Here is a 21,091-nt window from a genome sequence, read left to right as displayed (position 1 = left end):
AAACTCAAAAGTCTGTTTTACAGAATAATATGCTGCAGTGAACACCAATGAGTCAATATGATAATATCTTTGTATAGCAAGTAGGCATGGGAGGCACAGATGCCTTGGCCAAGAGAATCAGAGTACAAGAGCTAGTTCCTAAAAGCCTCAACTGGAGGAACTCTCGTTATCTGTTTGGGCCCCTGTTCCCATGCATTTTGCAAGGATGAACCACAGAATCCTAAATTTTCAACCAACAGAAGTCGATGTTCATGCACTGTTCTTATATCTGCCCAATATACAGAACTCTTCTAGCAGAAATCAAGCATCACTGGTTAAAGTCTCAAGTCAATCAGACTAGAAAAGAATATACAAGGAGAAAAATCTCAAGAGGAGAAAGAAGACCCTTTTATTTGGAACTGATTCTGAAAAGTGATAAGTACACTTACTTTATAGCCTACCCTAAGTAATGGAAAAAACATAATATTATTGGTGATAGAGGTAGACATAATGTTGATGCTAATGATAATAAAAAGACTGCCTTTTTATGTAGGGACATAGGAATTCCCCAAGCTATGAAACTGTAGATTAATGGTTTAAAAAGCATTCCTGCCACAATTATTAAATACAAGTATATCCTAGCCTTGTCCTTTTAGATATGCAGAGGGAAGCTAAGGATCTGAATGCTGAGGTGTCTCACTAAGGCTCTGACCTATACATAGTGTATACGGTGAAGCCTAAGAGGAAAAAGAAACTAAACAACCAGTAATGAGGTAGTAACAATCATCCTCCTAACAAAGAGCTGGAAAATCATCAAATAACCCTAGTCTTCCAAGTGAACATTTTAAATGTTTAAATAAATCCTTAAGTTTTCTTCAAGGAAAAATACTTCCTTTTCCAAAAAAACCTATTTTGTATTCAAAGGAAAAATGTAAAATACCAACACCACAAAGTATGACACTTTCCGTGATAAAGACCACAGTAGGATAAATAACAGATTTATTATATAAAAGGAGGATAAATCACGGTCTTTAAGTATCCTTGTAGAACACTGCCAGGTTAAAAGTTCTGGGGATGAGATGCCTATTGCTGTCTTTATTGCAAGAACTTCTCTATCTCAGTGCTTCAAAGTAATTGATTCATATGAAAAATTCCTTTCCCTTATATTTAGGGTGTATAATCCTCAAACATCATTAGAGACTCACATAAACTTCCTTGCTTCACTCATCATCTATGGTGCCTGCCTGTTTTAAAGTCATCAATCCTTATGTTCCCTGATCCTTAGGTTTGTCATTTCTAGGGTGTGGAAAAGGAACTAAGAGGATAATGAAGAATCTTTGCACCAGTATCTCAGAAAGAATGCTCAGTGTCATGACATAACTGTGGGAACAATAAAAGCACTTAATATTCCTGGAATCAACTTGGTCTAAAGGTTTTTCCAGGCAGACCTGAAAATCCTAATCTAGAGCAAAGTTCATTTTTCTTTACCTAACCTACACTGCTAACCTGCCAACCCCACAACTGTAAATTACCCTTTTCTTTTGGCAAAGCCTCAGTATTGCTTAAATAATGTGCCTTTTTAGATCACAAACAGAATCCGTAAATCTGGCTGTGACAACCCCAAGGGGCTGCTCTCTGCAGATGAATGTTATCCATTAATATCCCACCCTTGGTCCTTAGTTATCACCATCAGTGAAGGGCAGAACTTGAACTCATTGAAATAACTTTTGTTTTGTTTTTTATCTCTTCAGAACTTTTCAAATGTCTTTTTTTTTTTGAGACAGAGTCTTGCTCTGTCACCCAGGCTGGAGTGCAGTGGTGCGATCTCTGCTCACTGCAACCTCTGCTTCCCTAGTTCAAGTGATTCTCCTGCCTCAGCCTCCCGAGTAGCTGGGATTACAGGCATCTGCCAAATGCCCAGCTAATTTTTTGTATTTTTAGTAGAGATGGGGTTTTGCCATGTTGGCCAGGCTGGTCTTGAACTCCTGACCTCAAGTGATTTGCCTGCCTCGGCCTCCCAAAGTGATGGGATTGCAGGCGTGAGCCACCATGCCCAGCCTCGAATGTCTTCTAATAAGTGTAAGGCAAGCACTTTAATAAAATGCCAACTTGTTTTATCCATTTACTCCTTCTTCAGTCATCTCTTCCTTTGGGCAGTCTCCAAAAATGTCAATACCTGAAGGAGCTTGACTTCTGCCTTTTGATATTCTAAATTCCCTCTCAAATGACAGCAAATTGAGTTTTTTGTTTAATCTATACATAATTTCCCTATAAATTAAAAAAATTTTGTTCCCCTGTTGGCTGTCCATCTGAATGACAACAACCTCTCTGGCCAACACAAAAAGAGTATCCTATGACTACCTGTGGCCTCTCCAGGTTCCTCCTCTAGCACCACACTTGCAAAAATGAGTCCCAAAGGACAAGAGCTTGGTCATAACCCTCTGTCACCAGAGGTACTGTTCACTTACCTGCAATACTTCCCCATCACCTGAACCACCTGTCTCAAAACCATAACTGAAGAATAAAAGAGCACCAGGACCAGAGAGGCACAGAATGGAGCTTCCAACAGCGTGGCAACCCCAAGGGCCGCCCCTCCCCCCCACCTAGTGCCATTTCTCACTTTGGCCTTACCTCGCTGGGTCTGGGTAAATTGGGTGCTCTCTGGATCCTGCTCCATCATAACGGGATAATGAAATGAGGGAAGATTCCAGCAGCCTCCTAGCAGAGATTAAAAAAATGGCAATAATCCCTGTCAATTACCAACTCAGAGGTCATTCATAAGGAAAAATGGGGGAGAGATATATAACTTCCCCCTTTTGCAGCCAGCTAACGCCTGTTATCTGGGATCACACCCTTCTACAAGCTAAGTAGGTAGAGACACAAATAAATGAAGAGCTGCAGAACTCCCACACTGGACATGACCACTGCATTCTGCTGAATACTGCTCTTCAATGAGAAATGAACAAGTGCTTCAGAGACATGATCTTCTTTCTATTTGCAGTACCTCCAGTAGACAAATAGAAGGTTCGGATCAACACAGGAGGGAAAAATTAGGCACACACAGAGATTATCACATAGTGCTAACATTTATCTTGGTGTTCGGTTCCTCTATGCCATCATCATCCACATCTACTTGCTGTCTATCCATTCTGCTCTGCCTACGCTCTTTTTTTTTTTTTTTTTTTTTTTGGTGAGAATGAGTACTCCTCAGATATATAACTATAATATATCTATTAAAAATATAAATATATATGAGTACTCCACAGGCTTTCAACTAACAACTTTTACTTATATAATCTAGCCCAATAACAAATTCAATTGATCATATGTGATATATACATATTATTGAACACTTTTTTTGATGCCAGGTAATAGGTAATATACTGAGCACTTCATATGTATTTGCTTAAACCTCACCACAACCTAGAAAGGTAGGTATGACTACATACATGAGAACACTGGGCCCAGAAGTTAAAGTATATCACTCTGTGGCACACAACTATTAAGAGATAGTAACAGGACTCCAGGGAAGGCCTGTCTTAACTCCAAAATGCCTCAAACCTCTATTTTGTACTGCAGGACCTTCCACGGTCCAGGCAGGAAGCAAGAACATATGTATTCAATGGAGACTGACAAACAGGAAGGTCTGTGGCCCATCGTTTAGCTCCAGCCAATTGTTACCAAGCTAGAATATAGGCTCAGTATTGCTGGCTTTTCCTATTTTTTAAGGAAAGCCAGAAATCTGGACTTTTGCATAAAATCTCCTGATTGTTAAATTTTAGCTACAACTTTTTTTTTTTTTTTTTTTTTTTTTAACAACAAGGGCCAGTTAGAATACATACGATAAACATGGCCCAGGGGCTCCCTGGTTTGCCATGTCTGACATGGTGCTTCCCAACTCATATGTGCCTTGGCAGCCAATCAAGCTCCTGCCCCAGAACACGTTTCAAAGGAAATGGTCTCAGAGAGGAAAGCATATTGTTCCTCTCCAGCAGCATCTTGCCTGCCTTTCCTAGGAACAGGTCCCCGGCTCCCTGCCAGACTCTTCTTTAAAGCAGACCTGCAGGATAAGGACAGCAGCTACCAATCTTTTCCAATTGATTTAATTCAATTCACTGTTACTAAAACCAGCTGGCTTTAGGTATAGTCACGTGCGGTCACTTTATTCCAGCAACTGGCCCACGGCAGTATTTCCCCTAACAGCCTGGGGAAGAGACATAGCAAAGGCCCTAACAACCTGGCTTGCAACCTTTCCTGCCCAGGACAACCAACTATCAAGTAATGTTTTCTCTCTAGACAAGGCCTATATCCCCATACTTAGACACTTGTAACAATCCTACCATTGAACAGACAGAACACAATGTAACCAATGAGGAAGAGAGGAAAGCAATAAAATACATCTCTCTGGTTGAAAGACTAAATCTTCAGTAACATCACTGGTTCAAATGTGGCAGAAATGCTGTTTCATCAATTCTAAGACACACTTTTCACCTTTTAATGTGTCTGAGGTTAGGGTGTATTTTACAATTGTGTGACAGTTTAATTGGCAGGATTTTTTTTTTTTTTTTTTTTTGATAGAGACAGAGTCTGGCTATGTTGCCCAGGCTGGTCTCAAACTCCTAGCCTCAAGTGATCCTCCTGCCTCGGCCTCCCAAAGTCTCAGGATTACAGCCATAAGTCACTGTGCCTGCCCACTGGCAGGATTTTTTCATGATTTCATAGGAACACATAAAATAACAGCATGTCTTTGAGTCTTTAAAATACAGAATGTGTGGGATAGGTAGGGGTAGTGAGAGATACAGAGTCTGGAAAAAAAGGAAAAGCAAAATTTTGAGAAGAGTATTCAGGTCATTTATGCCATCTTATGTAGTACTTATTTATCATTAACAAACCAGTTCTTCAGGAACTGGGTGTGAGTTGAAGAATGGAAGCAAGGTCTGGGAGCAGCTGACTATCCTAGAATACCTAGAAGCTTGTTCCACCCTAAAGTGCTCCGGAGTTAGTCCTGAATGTCACCAAGTCCTGTTGTGTTAACCTCCAAGTGGTCGTTTAGTAAGCTGAGGCCCTTTTGGCAAGCAGCACCCTCCACAGTGACCAAAAAACATCCTTCTTGGCTGGGCATGGTACCTCACGCCTGTAATCCCAACACTTTGGGAGGCCAGGTGGGTGAACTGCCTGAGCTCAGGAGTTCAAGACCAGCCTGGGCAACATGGTGAGACTCCATCTCCACTAAAATGCAAAAAAGTAGCCAGGCATGGTGGTGCGTGCCTATAGTCCCAGCTATTTGGGAGGCAGGGGTTGCAGTGAGCTGAGATCGCACTACTGCACTCCAGCCTGGGTGATCGAGTGAGACTGCATCTCAAAACGAACAAACAAACAAAAATACATCCTTCTTAAGTACTTCTGCCTAGAAACTGATTACGGTAACAAAGGCAAATATTACCTCTACTCTGCTAAAGCAATGACAGTACTGAGTGAGATGAGATGATTTATTAGGAATGCTGTAAAGGAGATTCATGATCTGAAGGGTTTGCATTAGGTAACTTCAGTTTTAATGACTCCATTTTTATTTTTTATTTTTTGAGACGCAGTCTCGCTCTGTCACCCAGGCTGGAGTGCAGTGGCACAATCTTGGCTCACTGCAACCTCCGCCTCCCAGGTTCAAGCAATTCTCCTGCCTCAGCCTCCTGAGTAGCTGGGATTACAGGCATGCGCCACCACACCCGGCTAATTTTTGTACTTTTAGTAGAGATGGGGTTTCACCATGTTGGTCAAGCTGGTCTCAAACTCCCGACCTTCTGATCCGCCCGCTTTGGCCTCCCAAAGTGCTGGGATTACAGGTATGAGCCACTGTGCTGGCCTTAATGACTCCATTTTACAATCCTAAAAGTCTATTTCCCACCTTAACTTCCTACCTTAATTAGGAAGACTTCTTTAAGTTGGAATAGAACCAAAATGTGAAGCTTTGTCTCTGGAAAGTCTCTGATGAGGTTCTTTCGGAACATGCATCCCCTGTGCCTACTTACTACAGAATGTGTTGGCAACATTTGCTGCCCAGACAATACAGTGGAACTGGCAAGCCACATATATATGTCACTTTACTGCTAATGCACAAAAGCAGGAAAGCCAATCACCATGAATACACATATACACTGATGAAACATCAGTTCTTCATAGTTACAATACAAGTACTATCTGGAGTAAAAATAGGCTTCTCCAATTGGTGTGGAATAAAGAACTAGAGTTACTAGATGAGTAAACATCCTAGGAATGTTTACCACCATTGCTAGGAACCTGAAAGAAAGATCTTTCTTTCTTTTTTTTTTTCTTTTTTTTTTTTGAGACGGTGTCTCGCTCTGTTGCCCAGGCTGGAGTGCAGTGGCGCGATCTCGGCTCACTGCAACCTCCGCCTCGTGGGTTCGAGCCATTCTCCTGCCTCAGCCTCCCGAGTAGCTGGGACTACAGGCACCCACCACCATGCCTGGCTAATTTCTTTTTGTATTTTTAAGTAGAGACAGGGTTTCACCATGTTAGCCAGGATGGTCTCGATCTCCTGACCTCATGATCGGCCCGCCTCGGCCTCCCAAAGTGCTGGGATTACAGGCTGAGCCACCGCGCCCGGCCGAAAGAACTTTCTTTCCCAGAGTTAGCCTGTTACAGAGAGCCATCAACGGGAAATGGCAGGAGAAGCTGAATGTGATGGCAGTTCTGCACATTCTGCTGTGACCACCACAGACTTGACTTGATCTATCACAAGAAATCAGGGAGGGCCTCAGGAAGGGCTCGGACAAGCTTGTTCAGGTTCGAAGCTGCCATCACTGCAGCTGAAGGAAAAAAAATACAAAAACACAACACAACACAACAAAATACTTCCTTGTTTTCTCTACTTGCCTGGTTCATTTTACACACCACTGGTGTCCAAGTGAGGTATACCAGGGGTTGTGCTATTTGATCCATTGGACAGCAAGGGGGAAATATTACAACTTCTGCTATATAATATATAATCATAACACACATGGATTACTCAAAAGCTTTTTTTTTTTTTTTTTTTTTTTTGAGATGGAGTTTCCCTCTTTTGCCCAGGCTGGAGTGCAATGGCGCGACCTCGGCTCGCTGCAACCTCCGCCTCCTGGGTTCAAGTGATTCTCTTGCCTCAGCCTCCCAAGTAGCTGGGATTACAGGCATCCACCACCACGCCCAGCTGATTTTTGTATTTTTAGTAAAAACAGGGTTGCACCATGTTGTCTGGAGCTGGTCTCAATCTTCTGATCTCAGGTGATCTGCCCACCTCGGCCTCCCAAAGTGGATTACAGGCGTAAGCCACCGCACCCGGCTAGAAAGCATTTTATTAATAAGGTTTTTTTTTTTTTTTTTTTAAAGTCTGAAGGCCACTGCTCTATCAAACTATATATTACTTTAACAACACTAAATAGGCCAGGCACGGTGGCTCACGCCTGTAATCCCAGCACTTTGGGAGGCCAAGGCAGGTGGATCACGAGGTCAGGAGATCGAGACCATCCTGGCTAACATGGTGAAACCACATCTCTACTAAAAATACAGAAAATTAGTCGGGCCTGGTGGCACACGCCTGTAGTCCCAGCTACTTGGGAGGCTGAGGCAGGAGAATCGCTTGAACCCGGGAGGCGGAGGTTGCAGTGAGCCGAGGTCGCGCCACTGCACTCCAGCCTGGGCAACAGAGAGAGACTCTGTCTCAAATAAAACAAAAACAAAAACAAAACAAAAAAAATACTAAATACTTAAAGAATAGGATAAGCTTAAATATAAAAAAACTATAAGCATATAAAAGTATACCCATAATTCGTATATATATATAGAGAGAGAGAGAACAAAAGAGGATAATAAAGCAAATGTGGCAAAATGTTAACATTTTAGGGAATGTGGGTGAAGGGTATATGGGAATCCTCTGTACTTTTTCTGCAAGTTTGAAATTATTTCAAAATGAAAAAACAAAAACATACAACATACAAAAATCTTAAAGTAAAATACTGAAAAGAAAGAGATAGCCATTTGTTTTCAAAAGAATTACTCACGGCCGGGCGCGGTGGCTCACGCCTGTAATCCCAGCACTTTGGGAGGCCGAGGTGGGCAGATCACCTGAGGTCAGGAGTTCGAGACCAGCCTGGCTAACATGGTGAAACTCCATCTCTACTAAAAATGCAAAAATTAGCCAGGCGTGGTGATGGGCTCTGGTAGTCCTAGCTACTTGGAAGGCTGAGGCAGGAGAATGGCATGAACCTGGGAGGCAGAGCTTGCAGTAAGTCAAGATAGCGCCGCTGTACTCCAGCCTGGGTGACAGAGCAAGACTCCGTCTCAAAAAAAAAAAAAATTACTCACTTTGTAAAAAGGATTTCTTAGAATAGCAACTTGCCCTAATGCTCTACAGCAGGTTTGGTAAACTACAGGCCCCAGGTCAGCTGTCTTCTTTTGTAAATAAAGTTTTAATTGAATACAGCCACATCCATTCATTTACATATTACCTGCGGCTACTTTGGAGCCGGCAAGGCAGAACTGAGGAATCCTGATAGAGACAAAGCCTAAAATATCTACTGCCTAGCCCTTTACAGAAAAAGTTTGCCCATTCCTGCTCTAAAACATTTGCTTACATAAAATTCTTTAAATTACTAAGGGACAGAACAAAAAAGAACTTGAAATTAAAGTATTGTGCACTGGAAAAAAACATCAAAAATGAATATTGAGCTCTACTAAAAAAATAATAGGCACATAATTCAAACTGTGAAATCCCTAACATTTTTAAAAGAATACAACTATTTTTTCTTTCCCTGATTAATATTCTGAGTTATATGCAAAGAGGTTCCCTATATCAGCTGTATTATTGATCACTAGAAATACAATTTTTAAAATAGGCAAAGAAAGCTCTGGAAAAGAAAAAAAGTGGTCGGAGCAGATCAACTGAAAGAAAAGAACCTTCACTTCATTATTTTATTTTATTTCATTTTTTGAGACACAGTCTCTTGTCACCCAGGCTGGAGTGCAGTGGCGCGATCTTGGCTAGCTGCAACTTCTGCTTCCCATGCTTAAGCAATTCTCTTGCCTCAGCGTCCCAAGTAGCTGAGGCTACAGGCATGCGCCACCAAGCCTGGCTAATTTTTGTATTTTTAGTAGAGACAGGATTTCACCATGTTGTGCAGGCTGGTCTTGATCTCCTGGCCTCATGTGATCCACCCACCTTGGCCTCCCAACATGCTGGGATTACAGGCATGCGCCACCACGCCCGGCCCCTTCACTTCAAATTCAATAGATATCAGAGTTGAGGTGCAGAAAGTCTGGGTACTAGTCCATATGGAATAAACAAGCCGTGGACAACTCCTCCTTACTAAAACATTATACCCTGAAGATACTCTTTTAACTGGTTGTCAGATCACAGAGAAAAATCAATATCCTAAAGCAAACAAACATGTTTGGACTTTCTCCAACCACTGGAAACAATCAATTGCTAGAACTCTCTGGCCTCTACTGTTAGGGAATGCTGGCTCCCAGAAGGTAAGATGCCACTGGTGCCCCATGCCTAATGAATAACTTTACAGCCTAGCTTTGATGTCTGGATGGCAACCGCTATTTCCATCCAGGAGCGCCAAACCCAAATTAACAGCTTCCTTCTGCCTAGGAAATAAAATCCAGATTCCTCAGCAGGGCATTTGGTATTCAAGCTTTGCAGCCAAATTTCTCATTCCTTTTGGATATACTATATGCTCTAGTCCAGTGGTTTACAAACTTTTTGGTCCCAGGACTCCTTTAACACTCTTAAAAATTATGAGGATCCCGGTGGCTCACGCCTGTAATCCCAGCACTTTGGGAGGCCAAGGTGGGCGGATCACCTGAGGTTGGGAGTTCAAGACCTGTCTGACCAACATGGAGAAACCCCGTCTCTACTAAAACTACAAAATTAGCCAGGCATGGTGGCGCATGCCTGTAATCCCAGCTACTCAGGTGGCTGAGGCAGGAGAATCGCTTGAACCCAGGAGGCAGAGGTTGCGGTAACCCAAGATGGCGCCATTGCACTCCAGCCTGGGCAACAAGAGTGAAACTCTGTCTCAAAAAAAAAAAAAAAAATTACGCGGCTCCTAAAGAGATTTCATTTGTATGGGTTTCCCTATCAATATTTAATTTCAATTTATTGAAATTAAAACTGAAAAAATTTTAATACACAAGCACACATTCTATTAGCCATCAGGATGATAGCCTCATTACATGTCATGGAGCCTCTAGAAAGCACTGTATACTTGTGAAAGAATGAGAGTGAAAAACAAAGGATGTCTCAGCATTATTATAAAAATAGTTTTGACTTTGGGGATCCATTGTTCTAGCTAAACTAAACACACCCTCACTATCCCTCCTACGTTATTTATCTTGGCAATTTCTTCTTTCTGGAAAGTTCCTCTTCCTTATTACTGTCTGTAAAAAGCCTTCAAAGCTCAAATACCTGACTCCTCCAGCCAGAAGTTCACCCTCTCTTCCCCAGTGCCCCATAGCATTTTGTTTGTTTTTTCTTTTTTTTTTTTTTTTTTTTTTTTGAGACGGAGTCTCGCTCTGTCACAGAGGCTGGAGTGCAGTGGCGTGACACCGGCTCACTGCAAGCTCCACCTCCCGGGTTCACGCCATTCTCCTGCCTCAGCCTCCCGATTAGCTGGGACTACAGGTGCCCGCCACTACACCCGGCTAATTTTTTGTATATATATATATTTTTTTAGTAGAGACGGGGTTTCACCGTATTAGCCAGGATGGTCTCGATTTCCTGACCTCGTGATCCACCCGCCCTGGCCTCCCAAAGTGCTGGGATTACAGGTGTGAACCACCACGCCCGGCCCCCATAGCATTTTGTACCTCTCTTAAGAGGCCTTCTCAAGTCACCCAGTAACTTATGTCTTGTCTTTGCTACATGAAAACAGGTACTGGATCCAAGTCATCTTTTTATCCCCATCAAAACTCACATCCTAATTAACATGTAATAGGAAACCAAAAATATTTAAGTGATGAATCAGCAGGCCTAACCAGACTTGGAAGAATAAGCAAGAAGACATATCTGGTTGCCCCTCACTGGCCACAAGACTCTCAGACAAGGTTGCTAGATGTCCAAAACCTCACACTAAAACTCCTGAAGGAACAAGGTTTTCAGAAACTGCTTACATCACCTTCATCCCCTCTGGTCACTTATGCTGCTCAGGTTAAAGTGCTGACATAGTCGTCCTGATATATGCAGTGCAGTCTGGTCCCTGGGAGGCTCATTAAATCAAAAAGCCAGAGGCTGGCTACTTGCCTGGGAAACTACCACTGATGCTCCTGGACTGTAAATTGCCAAAAGAGACCCCCACAGGGGAAAGAGGGCAATGTTTGCCAGGGGATGAAGGGGCAGGAGGCCAAACAAACTTGAATGCACTGGGGCTTTCTTCATTTCTGAATCTTACTCTGCAACTCCCCGATCTCTGCCTTGGCGCATGCCTGGGCTGGGAGATGACAAGCCCTTATTCTTTGTAAAAAATAATTGTGTGTTCTGAAACGACACCTCTATTATGATTTCCAAATTGACATCTCTGCTCTAATGCAGAGGCATCCAAGCCTCCCCATTTCACACACTAGCAATTATCGTTTAAGTTATCCAACGATAGGCATTCATCTGATCGCTGCAGGGCCCCCTAGTTTGAGGGGTGCACTTAAAGCATGTGATGCAGTTGCCAGCAGAGACTGGCAGGCACCCTGATGTGAGGTGGGCCAAGGCAAGGTGGCACTGCTAAAATGCTAGTAACCTCAGGAAAAAAATAGACATACTACAAAAAGACACCACAGTGCCTATAGTGTAGATCAGCCTTATTTTACTATTATCAAATATAAACAATTCACAGAGTGCAAAATAATGCTTTTCACCAGAAATGCTTAAAAACATCTTTACAAAACATTAATGTATTCCTCAGTGCCTCTGGGCAGTGAGCGATAGATGGCAAAACATGAGAGCACAACATAATCACAGACAGCAAAAGGGAAGGGGCTGGAAACAGAATGTATACATAGTGTGCAATCATGTATCAAGCATTACAAAAGTCTTGTCTGAAAAGTCAGCCAGTTCCCCCTGGGAACATATGACCCTCTGCTAACTGTCTGGTGGGTAGTTATTTTTAATACATTTGTAAGATGACTGGTTGGCACTATGCTTAGTTCCAATATACCCTCAACACATTACACTACAGTTGTAAGACTTGAATGTATAATAAAAACTCACTTTAGTTAGCAAGTAAACTCAAAGGCCCAAGCCAATCTACATGGACATCTTTACTTAGTATCCAAATCCATTTCTCTGGGAGACTGGGGAGGTCTGCTCACAGACCACAGACTTTTTTTTTTAACCCGGAATTTACCATCAGAGCCTTTTCACCAGAGGATGAGTAAGACCAAATCTATGGAGAAAAAAAAAAAAAAAAGGTCCACAGCTAGTTTTGATGCCACATGCACACATGCCCCCTACATGCAATAGGTGGGATATATAGGTTTAGAATTTAAGAGGCAGTGCATCCTAATTCACTGATTTCCCCCTGGAATTTACAGAATTCCATAACGTTGAATTCTTAGGTAATTTTATTCAGAAGCACAGATAAATCCTTAAACGTCTACCTCCGGGCCAACTAAGTCTACAAAGAATATCCTGGTAGAATCATTTATTGCTGTGATACTAGTAAGCCTGTGAAGGTCTTAAAAAACATTTTTTTACATCCACATTTCTGACCTGAAACTTTAAAAACCCTTGACCAAGGCCATTCATTAAGAAGTGACAGGCCCTTCACCCTGGTATACTGCAAACACTATATAATAGGAAGTAAAATCTTAGGACCAATATCAGAAAGGCAAAGCGAGTTAGTACGTGAAGCCTCAAGAGAATGAGGGAAAAGCAAAGCACAGTGTGCTGGGGTGTTTATTAACCAGAGGCAAAGAGGCCAATTTTCCAGCTCATATCTGTCCATGGAATGAGGTTTCTAGAATCTGCAGAAATATGAGGGCAGAGACTACAGCTGGGACCCCAAACAATCCACTGTTAGCCCTTGAGCTAACACAAAGCTCAGAGTACAATCACTTTTCTTATATCCAAGGTTCATTCTGAACTGCTTCTCTTAGTGACATTTGATTTCACTGATTCGCCTCTGGGGATGTACTACTTGCCCTTCCACCCTGATCTTGACTTCAGCAACCACCCTGATTCCTTTTGGACTCAGCATTTGACTCTACTGAAATAATTTCTCCACCATTTCCCTCTGTCTAGACAACATGAAATTGTCATAAACGACACCTGAAGTACAATTAGTAGAGAAACTGCAATTTCCACTCTCCTCCCCCGTTCCCAAAAAGATTAGCACATTAACGTCCTCCAGCATGTCAATCAATACTACCCTGAGGAAGATTAACTCTGTAGAGTCTAGAAGCCATTCAATTCCCTGCTTGCTAAAAATTATGCATTTTCCCCCTGTACTATAATTAGAAGATGTAAATTGCCTTCTTTTTACTAGCACTAATGGCTATAATCTCAGAGTTCTGAATGCCTGCTAAATCGATACCTGTGTAAAAAGTCCTTACAAACACCACTTTACCCAGCTGCGCTTTATTTAGAAAAATCAGAGACAAAAGACAAAAGATAAGGCAGAAGAGGAGAGAAGCAATGAGAGAAAGGCATGACACAAGACCACCAGAACCAGGCAGTACTATTAACCATCATAAGAAGATGGTTTGAACCCACTGACAGTTCCTTGTGAGATGTCATAGTTTTATTCATTTATTTATTTATTTTGAGATAGAGTTTCGCTCTTGTTGCCCAGGCTGGAGTGCAATGGCACGATCTAGGCTCACCACAACCTCCACCTCCTGGGTTCAAGCAATTCTCCTGCCTCAGCATCCCAAGTAGCTGGGATTACAGGGATGCGCCACCATGCCCAGCTAATTTTGTATTTTTAGTAGAGACAGAGTTTCACTATGCTGGCCAGGCTGGTCTCAAACTCCTGACCTTGGGTGATCCGCCCACCTCGGCCTCCCAAAGTGCTGGGATTACAGGCGTGAGCCACCGCGCCCGGCCTAATGTCATATTTTTAAAAACCTGCAAGATCAAAGGACAACAAATCATGAAATAATTTATCAGTGCTTTTCAAGAGGAATGGAATGCCTGCCAGAAATGTGGCAATGTCTGCTGACATTTTTGGTTGTTGCTTCTGGGTGCCAGAGCACCACCGGTATGTGACAGGTGAAGGCCAGGAATGGTGCCAAACATCCTACAATGCACAGGACAGCCTCCCACGGTGAGGAATTATCCAGCCCCAAATGTCAATAGTGCTGCTGTTATAAAACCTTCTGATATATCTTAATGGTCTGAGACTAACCAAGAAAACTCTGAGTAACTAAAATATGAGGCAATTTAGTGTTTGAGCCTTAGAATCAGACAGATTGCAGTTTAAATTCCATCTTGTGTCACCCACTAGCTGTGAGACCTTGGGCAAGTTCATTATCCTCTGCTTCCACATTTGAGGGGAAATCTCTTATTTCACATGGTTATTATGATTAAGAACCTGTGTCAAGTACAGTAGCCAGTACAGTCTAATAACAGCCATTACTATTTTTTTCCTTAGATTACAGCTCCCAAAATATCTGCAGGGAATATGATGCCCTCTGTCCACTCAAGTCACTATGCCTAAAAAGGTACTTTGTCAGAAAGAAAGACATGTTGAAGAAGGGTGAATACTATAAAGGTATAAACAGGGGTACCTGAGCCCTGAGAATCACATGCACCCCATCCACGTAAACCAAGAACAGTCAGGTATCCATCTACCAATCTATGTGTTGGTCCATCCAACTAGTGATTCAAACAGAAATACCGAGTGCCTTCCGTTGGTTATATATATTAGTACTATATAAAATATAGATGTGGGCTGGGCATGATGTCTCATGCCTGTAATCCCAGCACTTTGGGAGGCTGAGGCAAGAGGATACCTTGAGCCCAGGAGTTCGAGACCAGCTCGGGCAATCATAGGGAGACCTCATCTCTACAAGAAATTTAAAAATTAGCTGGGCATGGTGGCACATGCCTATAGTCTCAGCTACTTGGGAGGCTGAGGCAGGAGGATTGCTTGGGCCATGGAGGTTGAGGCTGCAGTGAGCTGAGATCATACCACTGCATTTCAGCCTGGGCAACCGATTGAAACCCTGTTTCAAAAGTAAATAAATAGGCCAGGCGCGGTGGCTCACACCACACTTTTGGAGGTCAAGGCGGGTGGATCACCTGAGGTCAGGAGTTCAAGACCAGCTTAGCCATGACCAAAGTGGCAAAACCCTGTCTCTACCAAAAATACAAAAACTTAGATGGGTCAAGGCGAGGCGCGGTGGCTCATGCCTGTAATCCCAGTACTTCGGAAGGCCAAGGCGGGTGGATCACTTGAGGTCAGGAGTTTGAGACCAGCCTGACCAACACGGTGAAACCCTGTCCCTATTAAAAATACAAAAATTAGCCAGGAGTGGTAGCACGTGCCTGTAGTCTCAGCTACTCTGGTGGCTGAGGCAGAAGAATCATTTGAATCCGGGAGGCGGAAGTTGCAGTGACCCGAGATTGTGCCACTGCACTCCAGCCTGGGCAACAGAGCAAGACTCTGTCACAAAAAAAAAAAAAAAAAAAATTAGCCAGCATGGTGGCAGGTGCCTATAATCCCAGCTACTTGTGAGGCTGAGGCAGAAGAACTGCTTGAACCCAGAAGATGGAGGTTGCAGTGAGCAGAGATCACGCCATTGCACTCCAGCCTGGGTGGCAGAGCGAGACTCTGTCTCAAAAAATAAACAGGCCAGGTGCGATGGCTCACACCTGTAATCTCAGCACTTTGGAAGGCCAAGGCGGGCAGATCACCTGAGTTCGGGAGTTCAAGACCAGCCTGACCAACATGGAGAAACCCCATCTCTACTAAAAATACAAAATTAGCCAGGCATGGTGGAATATGCCTGTAATCCCAGCTACTCCAGAGGCTGAGGCAGGAGAATCGCTTGAACCTGGGAGGCAGAGGTTGTGGTGACCTGAGATCGCATCGTTTGCACTCCAGTCTGGGCAACAAGAGTGAAACACCGGCTCAAAAATAAATAAAAAATAATAATAATAAATAAAATAAAATAAAATAAAATAGATATGGCCCTTAGAGTAGTCAATCTCCAAAGATGGCTCCAAAGAAATATCCTCTTGGTATTCTCACCCTCGTGTGGTCCCCTCCCACACTGAATCTAGACTGCTCTATCACTAGCTTTAATCAAGAGAATACAGCAAGCTGTGGCAATTCTGGGCCTACCGTTTTAAGAGAACTGACAGGCTTCCGTTTCCTTCCTTTTAGAACTGTCACTTTTGGAAACCTTAAGCTGCTATGTAGGAAGTCTGCTATCCCTGTCATCTATATAGCAAGAAATATAAAAAAAAAAATTAAAATTAAAAAAAAGAAAAAAAGAAGCCTGGCTACTCTCAAGAGGCCATGTGTAGAGAAGAGCCCCTGAGTCTACATGACAAGGGAGAGAGACCCAGTTTATTCTAACTGGGCCTCCAGATGACTCTAGAGAAAACCCAAGGAAGATCAGCAGAAGAACTTTCCAACTGAGCCCAGTCTACACCCCACCAAAAAGAAAAAAAAAAAAAAAAAAACATGAAAAATAACTGAATCGGTTTTAAGTCACTAAGTTTTGGAGTACGGTTTGTTATACACCAATATGTGAACAAAATAGTTCCTTATCTTTGTAAAACTTTCAAGCTAGGCACAACAGCAACATTAGAACTAAGTCCATGAGGTTAGTTTACAGCCAAAATCACATCTCTCCTTGAAGGAAACTTGGCTACCAAAAACAAAAAAGCCATTTGAAAACAGGTCGTAATAAAGCAAGTGTAAACTTGCTCACTGTTTGTAAAGCATAAGGCCCCTGTTTAGTCAGAAGAGTCAATGTTCATTTAGAAAGACTTGCGCTCACTCCTATCTCAAGGCTCTCCATCTTTCTGAAACACATTTCTGCCCTGGGTGGCTCCCTTTCAATGTAGAAAATGGTCCTAGAATTTGAGAAATTAAGGCTATTTGTGCTACCTCCCTTATCAAAGAAGTAGGAGGCCAGGAGCAGTTGCTCACTCCTATAATCCCCGCACTTTGGGAAGTCAAGACGGGAGGATCACTGGAAGCCAGGAGTTCGAGACCAGCCTAGGCAACACAGCGAGACCCCATCTCTACTAAAAATACAAAAATTAGCCAGGCGTGGTGGCATGCACCTGTAATCCCAACTACTTGGGAAGCTGAAGCAGGAGAATTGCTTGAACCCAGGAGGTGGAGGTTACAGTGAGCCGAGATCATGCCACTGTACTCCAGCCTAGGTGACAGAGTGAGACTGTCTCAAAAAAAAAAAAAAAAAAAAAAAGGCAACCTATGGAATGGGAGAAAATATTTGCTAACCATATATCAGATAAATGTTTAATGTCCATAATATATGGGGAACTCCTACAACTCAATAACCAAAAAACCCTACAAATAACCATACTAAACAATGGGCCAAAGACTTGCATGCACATTTGTCTAATAATGATATACAAATGGTCAACAAGCATATAAGAAGATGCTGAACATGACTAATCATTAGGGAAATGCAAAGCAAAACCACAATTATTTATCGCCTCACACCTGTTAGGATGACCACTATAAAAAGAAAAAAAAACCCAGGAAATAACAAGTGCTGACAAGGATATGAAGTTGGAACCCTCATGCACTGTTGGTAGGATTGTAAAATGGTTCAGCTGCTATGGAAAACAGTATGGAGGTTCCTCAAACAATTAAAAATAGAACTACCATATGTCCAGCAATTCCACTTCTGGTTATGTATCTAAAAGAACTGAAAACAGGATTTTGAAGAGATATTTGCACACCCATGTTCCTTGCAGCATTTTTCAAAATAGCCAAAATGTGGAAGCAGCCTAAATGTCCATCAGTAGATGAATGGATAAAGAAAATGTGGTATATACATAGAATGGAATATTATTTAGCCTTTGAAAAGAAGGAAATTATTATACATACATACAACTTTTTCTTTTATTTATTCATTTATTTTTTTATTTTTTTTGGAGATGGAGTGTCGCTTTGTCGCCCAGGTTGGAGTGCAGTGGCACAATCTCGGCTCGCTGCAACCTCCACCTCCAGGTTCAAGCGATTCTCCTGCCTCAGCCTCTTGAGTAGCTGGGATTACAGGTGCCCACCACCGCACTCAGCTAAGTTTTGTATTTTTAGTACAAATGGAGTTTCACCATGTTGGCCAGGCTGGTCTCGAACACCTGACCTCAAGTGATCTGCCTGCCTTGGACTCCCAAAGTGCTGGGATTACAGGCGTGAGCCACCGCGCCCAGCCACTGTGACATATTAATAGATGATCCTTAAGGACATTATGCTAAGTGAAATAACCCAACCACAAAAAGACAAATACTGCAAGATTCCATTAATAAGAGGTATCTAAAGTGATCAAACTCACAGAAACAGAAAGTAGAGTGGTGGCTGCCAGGGGCTTGTGGGAGGGTGAAAAGGAGTCATTCAAAGGATACAGAGTTTCAGTCACGCAAGATGAAGAGGTTCCAGAGATCTATTGAACAATAATGTGTACTGTACACTTTTAAAATTATTAAGAGGATAAATCTATGTTATGTTTTCTATCACAGACACATGTACACGAAGATAAAAAGGGTTACATGTGCCAACAGAACAAAGAAAAGATAAACACCACCTTGCTGAGGTGAAATGACCCAAGGGGGCAGCAAGGAGACAAAGGCAGTAGAAGCTGGGCTACCTCTGTGTAAGGGAGGAAAAAAGCAGAAGAGGCAAAAAGATTCACACGTACCCTCTGATGCAACAAAGGAAAAGGGCACAATGTTAACAAGCTGCAATTCTCTTTCTATGACAAGGCCATACTTTCAGCCTCTGATTCCTTTATTATTACAATTTTCTATTCCTGCTTTAACTTGATTTTAATTTCCTGGCAAGTGACATCCAAGTCATGCAACCTTTTCATTGGAACCCACCACTCTGTCCAAGGTGCTCTGCAAAAGGTGCAGGCATTCTTCTCCAAGATTTTATATAGTCCGTTTACGTAGTCCAAAAGAAGGTTGCTCTCATACTGCATAATCCGGCGTAATGGAGATCTGCTCACTAAAGTGAGCCTCATCCAGCAAATAAGCTTGGAACCTCCATTTTCCCCCTTTGGAAACAGAGGAGGAGTTTGTTAATTGTTGCTATTTAAAAATCAGGCAGCTTCTCAGGTGAGGGGGCTGTCAGCATGTCAGCCTACAGCAAGCAGGGGGAGCCCCTGTGAGTGAATTAGGCAGGATGGGTGGGGTGGTGGAGTGGGTACTGCAATGACCAGTGACTCCCCCTGGTGGAGCCAAGTGGTAGGGCACTTAGGAAATATTTACCCACACCTAACCATCAACACTTTTTGCTTGAGCTAATGCAATGGCCAAGTACACAAAATTGGATTTAAGTAGGAAACATGACATCAGCCTAGCATAGACTAAGGCATCAAGAAAGTCCATGCCTTGACGAAAGGGGCTGCTGTTCTACTCAATTCCTGCTGACTGTTATGTGGGAATGTGAGCCTGTTTTTTCAACAGAATCCAGATACCTGAATTGATATGGAAAAAAAAAATCCAAATTTTTAGAAACACTGTGAGGCAAACGAACATACTTGAGGACTATTTTGCAACATCTGGGTTAATGTAACAACAGGCCCACCCATGAAAGCAAAATTTGCTCACACAAACATGTTGTCAGGAATGCTTCCAAGAAAGAGCAGAAATAAGATGTACTGAATCCTGCGACCACCCCCCAACCACTCAATAAATGTGTAAGAAATCCAGGAGGAGAGGATGCTACCTGCACAGTTCTAATGGGCTGGGACCAATTACAATAAGCAAAATATGTTATGCAAACAGAACCCCCTACACCTGGTGTTATTGTCTTGGAAAAACCTCCAAAGCACCCTTTAGAGCACTACTCTGAATAGATACAGTAGAGAAGGGGATCTGAAGGGGGAAGAACGAGTACGCGGGAAATTGCTCCCAACGTATTTGCAGCACATATACAGACTTCACTGTAGTCCCCAAGTGCTCCAACATCCTGAGCTGACAGAAGCGATTACATCTTTTCATGTTTCAGGATGTGTACAAAGCACACAGCACGCTCTACACCATTCAGCCCCAGAGAGAGGAATGATGAGGGATAATTTAGATCAGCCTAGCAGGTGCTAGCATGACCTGCAATGGAGGAAGGGCTGCCTGCCAAGCATACTGCCTGGAGGATCTGGAGGCTCATGCCCTCCCAACCAGGGCAAGCCTCCTCATTTGCATGCAATTCCCAAGAAAGAAAGTGAGGCTGGAGAACCTTGCTTCAGGCCAAATAGCACAAGAAACAAATTCTGTATGCATTTATGCCCGCTCTTAACCATCAAAGAATCCCACAAGAGCCAATACTTAGAGCATCTAGTCCAAAGTAGAGAGAGAGCAAGTGCAGGAGTCCCCTAACAATCTCTTTGGGGCCCTTATTGTCATAATGCCTTCTATTACTATAGCACCTGACTCTTCCAAATCACATTCCTATAAAGCAGGAGTTGGCAAACTATAACCTGTGGGCCAAAACCAGCTATGAATGGTTTTCATATTTTTAAATGATTGAAAAACATCAAAAGCATTTTTATGACTCGTGAAAATTATATGAAAATCAAATTTGTCTCCATAGTTTTATTGGAACACAGCCACACTCTCATTCATTGATTCATTCATTTATTTGAGACGGATTCTCGCTCTGTAGCCCAGGCTGGAGTGCAGTGGCATGATTTCAGCTCACTGCAACCTCCACCTCCCAGATTCAAGGAACTCTCCTACCTCAGCCTCCCAAGTAGTTGGGAAAACAGGTGCCTGCCACCATGCCGGCTAATTTTTGTATTTTTAGTGGAGATGTGGTTTTGCCATGTTGGCCAGGCTGGTCTCCGACTCCTGACCTCAAGTGATCCACCTGCTTCGGCCTCCCAAAGTGCTGGGATTACAGGCATGAGCCACCACACCAGG

At 42.8% G+C, this 21,091-nt stretch overlaps 1 protein-coding gene across 15 annotated transcripts in view; it reads right to left on the bottom strand.

Annotated features, from left to right (window-relative positions):
- Window positions 1–21,091, bottom strand: part of AMBRA1 (autophagy and beclin 1 regulator 1) — a 201,555-nt gene that overhangs the window by 119,249 nt on the left and 61,215 nt on the right. For 10 of the 15 annotated variants that reach the window (XM_054524385.1, XM_009246415.3, XM_024255437.3 and 7 more), the window contains one exon: window positions 2,611–2,697. The exons of the other annotated variants lie outside the window; for them this stretch is intronic. In XM_054524385.1, coding sequence (XP_054380360.1) covers window positions 2,611–2,697 — 87 coding nt within the window. The remainder of the gene's footprint in view (window positions 1–2,610; window positions 2,698–21,091) is intronic. 15 annotated transcript variants of the gene reach the window in all.

The sequence above is a fragment of the Pongo abelii genome, chromosome 9 (genome assembly GCF_028885655.2).
Source record: "Pongo abelii isolate AG06213 chromosome 9, NHGRI_mPonAbe1-v2.0_pri, whole genome shotgun sequence".
NCBI classification, from domain to species: domain Eukaryota; kingdom Metazoa; phylum Chordata; class Mammalia; order Primates; family Hominidae; genus Pongo; species Pongo abelii.
This window is presented reverse-complemented; position numbering and strand designations above follow the sequence as displayed.